This window comes from Priapulus caudatus, unplaced genomic scaffold (assembly GCF_000485595.1).
Source record: "Priapulus caudatus unplaced genomic scaffold, Priapulus_caudatus-5.0.1 Scaffold36, whole genome shotgun sequence".
NCBI classification, from domain to species: domain Eukaryota; kingdom Metazoa; phylum Priapulida; class Priapulimorpha; order Priapulimorphida; family Priapulidae; genus Priapulus; species Priapulus caudatus.
In genome coordinates this window covers 252,376-260,906 of record NW_014577097.1, presented here as the reverse complement: position 1 = coordinate 260,906, position 8,531 = coordinate 252,376, and the positions used below count along the sequence as shown (strand labels likewise).

The following is an 8,531-nucleotide window of genomic DNA, read 5'->3' as shown; positions in this document are numbered from 1 at the left end:
GTCATTAACCACTACCAGGCGAGTTTATATAATATATATATATATATATTATATATCAAGAGTAGATAATAACAATGTGTTATATATCTACTCTTGAGTATATATATAAACTCACGAGTATGTTCATGCTATTAGTATTCTGAGAACAATTTATACAGTTGTCTCGGTATGAGCAGTATATGTTATTTTTATTAGTATTTAGCATATATAGCTGTGCCAGCATTGACGGGTGTACCTCGTGTGAGGGGGTGTACGGGGAGACGGGAGACGGGAGAAAACGGGGCGGGGAGTGGAGGATTGAGAAAAAGAGAGGTATACTAAGTAGATCAAATAAAAGAAATCCATAGCACGAGAAATAAATACATGAGAAATACGTTGTACCGGATAATACATTTATCACGCAAACTGTCAGAGAAACTAATTACATTCAAAAAAGAAAATGCAAAATATAAAGAATCCTGGAGGTGTTGAGGGAGGGAGATAGGAGGTGGGCCAAGAGGAGGCGGGAGGCGGGAAGAGAAGGGGAGGGAGGCAGGAGGAGAGGGGAGGGAGGCGGGCAGAAGACACTCCCTGTACCTCCCTCCATTATAATAATTCTGTATTGTCACCGTGTCCCTGCCTCCTAAACCCTATAAATAACTACACCGTGACTACCCAGCCGTCTGTGAGACGGAATAGTCTAAAGCAGGCACGTAACCATGTGCGCGCATATATGAATTATTTCTACCGGTAGATGGCCCGAGAATGTCAATATTGATCAAAGTCGCTGCTACATTATTGAAATGCATACATCGAAGTGCACAGTAGGATGGGCATTTCACGGCCAAACCTTTACCAATCTTATCCAGTAAATGTTGTTCTGTATAGGTACTGTAATTATATTAATTCCACTCAACGTTAAATACGTTTTAGAGTATTATAATAAATTTAATAATGCGTTTTACGATTACATGCAACATACAATGCGCATAGAATTATTTCTCCGATAGATGGCGCGAAGATGTCATTTGATCAATGTCGAGCGTTGTATAGACGCATGGAATCAGGTGAAATAACAAACTGCATATTTGTATTGTATTAACAACAGACATTCATGTTCGGCATCGATTGATGTTACGATATGCTATTATATTTATATTATATTTATTAATATGCCCCGTGACTTTTGCTTTAGCACCCCAGATTAGTTCATTAATTTCTATAATAGTTTTAATACGGTACCCTAAACCATAGATATATACAACACATGTGGGTTCAAGGATAGAGAACATGGCTCCCATTGAGACCTATGTCATTTTCGTAAATGTGGGGGTAGCCCCTTTAAAATCGACAGGGGTGCTGTTGAGGGTGTTCTTTGTTGATTTCGACTGATAAACATTATGTGAATTAATAGGAAGTGTCGAAAAAAATGCGTTGAAGCGACCCTACCCGTTTTCGGCCGTTCCTGACCATTGCGACGCGCGAGAATTTCCCGTCACCTTCCTCTGCTAAGGCCCTGAAATCCGGCCTGAAATCCAGTGAGGGGATTATTTATAATCTAGAACTGGCGACTGTTACACGTCGCCAACACTGGCAGCAAGAACAAGTCGGCACCTGCAGCTACGTACAGCTACGCACACCACCGGCATTGACTATATAATATAACAACGTTGTTATATTATATAGTCAATGGCCGTGTGTGCTGTAGCTGCAGGTGCCGACTTGTTCTTGCTGCCAGTGGTCGCCAACGTAGTGTTAAGCGAGAAGCGGAGGGCTATATATAGTTCTAGAGCTACATGTAGCCTATAGCTTAGTGTGTACTAATTACTATAGCCTAGGCCTCGAATCTTAGGTTTGTTTATTGTTCTATTTACTTTTTGTCAGACCAGCAATAAATTGTTCCCTAGAAGTAGAAGTATTTATAATCTGGTGACGTTTAGTACTAGTAGGTATACTAGCCTATACTATATAGGCTCTAAGTCTAAGGCTGTGCTAGTGTCAGATTTACACAAATTCTTAGAGCAAAAGCTATATGGCACTATGCATGGTGTAGAGTTCTGTCTGACTGAAAGTGGAACTTGGAAGTGAAAGGCGCTAATTTGCCGAGTTGGTGACACTCACACAGACGAGCGATGGATCAGAGGGACTTGTTTCTCAGCTGTCGCCGTGGCGATCTCGAACACGTCACGTATGTATGTTTAGCTGTCTGCATCTACATGTTTCAGCACTTTTCATAGTCTATCAATTAACCATGCAGAGGATATGCAATACTAGTACTAGTAATACATCTATTTCAGCGTGTTAAAGAAAATTATTTCTTAAATAACTGCAGAATCGTGAAAATATGTATAATGTAGTAAACTATATAGTCTCACCTGATAACTGTCATATATCATATGTTGCGCTGTTTTCTTACGCGTATGGATACGTCTGTGTCTGGCGGTAAAGGGTCGGCGCGGGGGTTCTGCCGCCCGTGCGTGGTAAAAAGATAATGCGTTTACCTAATGTCTTACGCCTTCTCGTGCTATGCATACTAAACATTACATGTGGCAGCGGTAAACCAGCCGTGAGATGACAAGAGTGACTGGTGAGTCGGATTCATGCGTTTTCCCGTCATGACACGCATATTTAGACAACAGCCGGGTGGAGCTGTCACTCGATCTGCCATGTTGTGTGCTAGAGCAGAGGGCAACATGGGTAGGGCTAGCATGAGTCTCTATTGCCAAGCACTGTGCACTTTACACTCTGCGGAGTCATGGAGGCTGTGGTGTTAGAGCCAGCATAGTTGTATTTCACCCAGTATGTGTTGGTGAGCCTGCACACAAGCAGTAGAGCCTATGTACGTGTAGCCTTACACATAATGTTTCCATGCATTTCTTGCATCGACCAGGCACGTACGTGTGTCATATTGCTTAGAATTTTTACTCATTCACATGCAGGTATCTAGTGGAGCAGCTAGAAGTAGAGCTGAACATCAGAGATCGTTGGGATAGCACTCCGTTATACTACGCTTGCCTGTGCGGACATAGCGAAGTGGTGCATTACTTGCTCATCAGAGGTATATGTCCAATTTTACATTAACTGTCATAACATCACATGAAGCTTCTGGCAGGTTCTCCTAATGGTGTAATTAAGCGTGTGTTGCCCATCCACTTTAAGATGTTTGTATCTCTGCCTATCTATAATAATTTTTTTCAAATTACTTAATTCACACACTGAAAATTGAGAGCCTTGAAAATGGTATGCGGTCTATATTATTATGACACATCTGCAAAATGTCTTTGCAGGTTCTGAGGGGGTTTATCCTGACAGCCTTTGTTAGCAGGAATGCCATGTATATAGTCACTGGTTTACTGTGTATTTATTAGTAACAAATAAAATCACTTCATGCGACCAGCCGTCAAAGAATATAAACAGTAACGTAGCATATATGTCCTGAAAAAATGCCTTCACGCTTATTGCTCAGACTGTAGAATTTGTCGCACTTTACATTTGCAGGTGCAAAATGCGAGGCTAACACATTCGATGGCGAACGCTGTCTGTACGGGGCGCTGAACGACGACATCCGAAACATGCTGAAGAATTACAAGGTCATAACTGCGCAGTGCATGAGGAGAGACAGCTATCAGGAGTTTCTCCGTAGGTATGGGCGCGATCCCCGATCGATTCGCGTGGCCCACCCCCTCCAGGAAGCAAAGCCGTTATACTGGTACAGGGTTCCCAAGGGTCCTGGAAAACCTGGAGAGTCCTGGAATTGTAGCTTTGGAAAGTCATGGGAAACAAGGCTATAACTATGTTTCGTCCTAGTAATTCCTCGGAATTGAACTCATATCTATATTGTCTAAGAGATGTAATCAAATTTGCTTCTTGTAAGTGTTTACTAATCGTCGATTAAACAGTACAAGGCACGAAGATTGTATTCAGCTAAAATGTCGTCATGGAAAAAACGGGCTTTTAAATCCTAGAAAACATCAAAAACTATTGCATGTGCATTTTATGTACGAACTCTGTAGTAGATGGAGCATTCAGTGATGTTTGTGTGCGTTGGACGTGTCTATATTAAACTTTGGCGCCGTGCGCGTGATAGTGCCTGCAGGTTGTAATCCATGCCTCTGTCTATCATTGCAATTTTCAATTGCAGGTAATTGTTTGGTATTTTTTTTGCCTCCGTGCAATTCCATTAAATGCCATGATGTCTGTGTATTCATCCATGTCTTAAGTAGTGTTGATAAAACGTGAATTGCCTTAGTGCGCCTCCTGTTAAAAAAAACGTTTGTCATGGTGCTATTTCAACTTGCCTTGGCACCCTAAAATTGCTGAATAAACCTTAGTTAAAACTTGGCTTGCACTTGAACAGAATAATTTGATAATGTAGTTCAATTGCTGTGCTGTACGCGGCGTTTTCCTCGCTGCGATCAGGCTGCTGGAGGATGCAACATACGCTGACGTGTGGTTCGTAGTGCACGGCGAGCGATTCGCTGGCCATCGCTGCATCCTCAGCGCACGCAGCCAGTACTTCGCTGAGATGTTCATGGATAGGTGGCAGCAGCGCAGCATTGTCCACATCACGCACCCGCTGGTCAGGCCAGCGGCGTTCAGGTATGATCGCTTACCGTCGAATTTTTAGCTTTACGGGTTTAAGTCTGTTGCTGTATTATATGCTATAGAATCGTAGTCCGTCTTGCAAATTCATATGCCTGAATCTAATATAAATTGGAAGAATAAAGCGAGGGATAGAATAATAAATCATGGAGAGAGATAGTTGGTTGCCCTTACATCAAACTCTATGTCTATCTCTGGTGGGTCGCACCGCATATAACACTGTGCTCTGATTGGTTCAAATTTAATTAGATTACACTAAAATTTACTGGTTCTAACTGTTTAGTGGCACGCGAATCAGGGTGTCCTGCATATATTGCATCACTCACATTGAGGCTCATGCTGCATGCAGTACTTCTACATGGGAAGCCTGCACGTCTATTATATAGTACTATATCTATGATGACGTGACGTCATTCTAACATATGTCACCACCTCGCGTGTGTGTGCGCAGGCTCATGCTGCATGCAGTACTTCTACATGGGAAGGCTGCACGTCTATTATATAGTACTATCTATGATGACGTGACGTCATTCTAACATATGTCACCAACTCGCGTGTGTGCGCAGGCTCATGCTTCAATACCTTTACATGGGAAGGCTGCACGTCTATTGTATAGTACTATATCTATGATGACGTGACGTTATTCTAACATATGTCACCAACTCGCGTGTGTGCGCAGGCTCATGCTTCAATACCTCTACATGGGAAGGCTGCATGTCTATTATATAGTACTATATCTATGATGACGTGACGTCATTCTAACATATGTCACCAACTCGCGTGTGTGTGCGCAGGCTCATGCTTCAATACCTCTACATGGGAAGCCTCGAGGTCCATGTTGACCAGGTCGAGTCCGTCATCGTCCTCGCAAAGCAGTGCCACCTGGTGGACCTAATCGACGAGCTGGAGGCGCGGCAGCGGAAGCTGCGCGAGTTTCTCGCCGCGAAGCCCGGCACGAGCGTCACCATGGTTACCGTCGAGGCGAGCGAGGGCGGCGGCGGCGGCTGCTGCGCGACCGTCGCGGGAGACCTTGGCATGCTCGCGGAGCAGGCGTTGCCGGCGGCGCTAGCTCGCTGGGTGTCCGGCAGCGAGCTGCCGTTCTACCCGAGCGAGCGGTCGCCGTTCGCGGACGTCTGCTTCGTCGTCGACGGCCACCGCTTCGCCTGCCACCGCGCGCTCTTCTGCGGCCGCAGCGACTACTTTCGCGCCGTGCTCGCCGACCACTTTGGCGAGGGCTGCGGCAGTGACGGTGGCGCCCCCGTCGTGGCGCTGCGCAGCGTGTCGGCGGCGGTGTTCGTCGCCATCGTCTACTACGTCTACACGGACGGCGCGTGTGTCGCGGACGACGTTGTCTGCGAGGTGCTGACGGCAGCGGACATGCTGCTGCTGCCGGGGCTGAAGCGACAGTGTGGAGCGCGCATGGCACTCGCGCTCACGCTAGATAACGTCGTTGATGTGCTGCGGACCGCACGACTCTTCCAGGTTAGTGCCTGCAGTACTTAGTCTTGATCTGAGGTTAGTCTAGCTAGTATTTAGTTAGTCTATAGTAAGTCTATTTAGTCTCTATTAGTCTATAATAAGTCTATTTAGTCTCTAGTTGGTTTTTTGTTAGTCCATGGTTAATCTTAATTAGTAGTCTCTAGTTAATCCTAGTCACTAATAATTACTCTGTATATATGTTTAGTTTAGTCTGTAGTTAGTTTCAGTTTATTGTCTAGTTATTCTTTTAGTCTATTTTCGTTGGGTTACGCTCTAGATCGTATCGATTTTGTACCTCGTTACCCTTTCGAGATCTCTAGCTAGTCTCGGCAAGGTTTCAAGGTATGGCGGCGCCTCCGACAGGCATATTTCTCATTCACTTCAAGTTGATACAGCAAGCAAATTCATATAACATTCTTCGATCAGTTGTCACCTCAACATGAGGGAGTGGCTGTGCTCTTTGTGCTGTTCATCGTAGCGGGTGCATAACACACCGCAACGATGGCCTCTGTACCGTGGCGAGTGACCGCTGCTTTGGAATTAAGGCTCGTTGTCAAAAAATACAGACGCTGCAATGCTGAAGCCATATAGATTCATTGCGCCATTGTTGGCGGACAGATGCGTGGATGGATATCAGCATTAGCGTGCTAGGGACATGGCATAACTAGACTATCGCGACTGCAGCCACCAAGACCTTGCCTTTGTACGCGCTGGGACCAGGGTCAGAAGCAAAACTACCTTCAACGTCAGTGTTAACATTGACATTTTCGCATAGACCGTTGACAGAAATGTGGTAAAGTAACGAGTTTCATGTAGAGGTCATGTAGAGGTCCGGTCGACTAGAAAATGTTAATGAAACGACTAATGTTAAGACTAATTTTGTTTCTGACAACGGGCCTGGTCCCAGCGCGTACAAAGACAAGGTCTTGATGGCTGTAGTCGCGATAGACTAGCCGTGTGATGTCCCTAGCAAGTTGATGCTGGCATTCATCCACGCATCTGTCCGCCAACAATGTTGCAGTGAATCTATATGGCTTCAACGTTGCAGCGTCTGTATTTTTCTGCCTGCTTTCCCAGTGCAACTGTCAAGGCTGGAGGTCGATCATACTGCTGTGAATCTACGGGCGCGTTTGTTTGGGACGAATCCGTCGGATCGCGATCATGTGATCCTGATCCGACCAAACAAACGCAAACTCACTTTCACAGGTTCACGTTTCGCTGTGACCTATCACGGGATGGTTCATAACAAAGAACAAGCTGTGATTGGCTGAGGCGCGGGTCGCCATATTGGATCCGATTCGAATCCACCTCGCTAGCATGATCGGGTTCGGTGGATCGAGATCAAGTGATCCGACCAAACAAACAGTCAGATCAACGAATCCATTGGATCGAGATCCGTGGATCCGACCAAACAAACGCGCCCTAAATGGCTGCACCGTACTACAGCATCTGTTATATTTCCCATGCTCGTTTTTCTACTGCAGCTGTCGCGGATGGAGGTGAGTTGCACAGAGTTCATCGCCACGCACCTGGAAAGCGTCGTCGAGATGACGGACTTCCATCGCGTGATCGAGAGCGATGCGGCGAGCGTGAAAGCGAGGCAGGAGACGGACACGATCGACATCGTCGACGACGTCAGGTAACGGCGATTATCGTTATGTCACGGCGTCATGTCACGATCATCGATTATACTCGATCATCGGTTGAACAGTGGCTCGAACAGTGCGTGCGTGCGTCGCCTTGCGGGCACGGTAGGCGCGCAGTAAGATGAGTCATAGAAGCGAATCGCTGAATGTTCTGTCAGGGCGGATGCGTCAACAGTTACTTAGTGTAAGCTCAACATAACATAATCATACGGGGTCTGTGTACATGCGTAAACATACACGTAATAGCTGGACTCTGCATCGTGGAAAAAACACTACACTCGTAATTTACCTGAGCTCTACGTGAGCAAACAGAAAACCTGTTGCTAACTTGATTGGCAGCGGAACTTTTAATAGCGAACAATCAGCAAACAAGTTCATGCATGCATATAGATTCGTGTAACAATTCCATCGATATTCAAGAATTATAATTATGAGTGATCGTAAATAATATATTTTACTTTTGAGTTGGAATACTTATGGGGTAGGCGTAACTACATATTAACTACTTAATCGAATACTACTGCTCGTAAACTTAATAGCTATCGTCTTATAGTCGCCATTTGTCTGCGGGCATCCCAAGTGATAATTGCAAATCAATTGCAATCAAAAGTTTTTATTCCTGGTGTATACCTCGAATGCGTCAACGTATTCTTCTATAACTTTTCTTAAAGGGTGTGTTTTATATGCGCACTATTCACACATGATAACTCTGATATCTCACGTCCCGCGAGCTCAGTATTATTTGAAAAGGCCCATCAGATCGTAGTAGTGATTGGTATCATAATAGTAAGAGCTTCTGAGACGTGAATCAGCTGATCACGTGAC

General features: G+C 45.1%; 1 protein-coding gene across 1 annotated transcript; it reads left to right on the top strand.

Annotated features, from left to right (window-relative positions):
- Positions 1-1,291: 1,291 nt before the first annotated feature.
- On the top strand, positions 1,292-7,703 carry LOC106817999 (ankyrin repeat and BTB/POZ domain-containing protein 1-like). The gene is made up of 7 exons (XM_014822708.1): positions 1,292-1,517; positions 2,033-2,167; positions 2,919-3,037; positions 3,478-3,622; positions 4,399-4,578; positions 5,376-6,063; positions 7,545-7,703. Exons 2-7 carry the CDS (start codon positions 2,112-2,114, stop codon positions 7,701-7,703), a joined length of 1,347 nt encoding a protein of 448 aa, XP_014678194.1. The 5' UTR covers positions 1,292-1,517; positions 2,033-2,111.
- Positions 7,704-8,531: the final 828 nt, after the last annotated feature.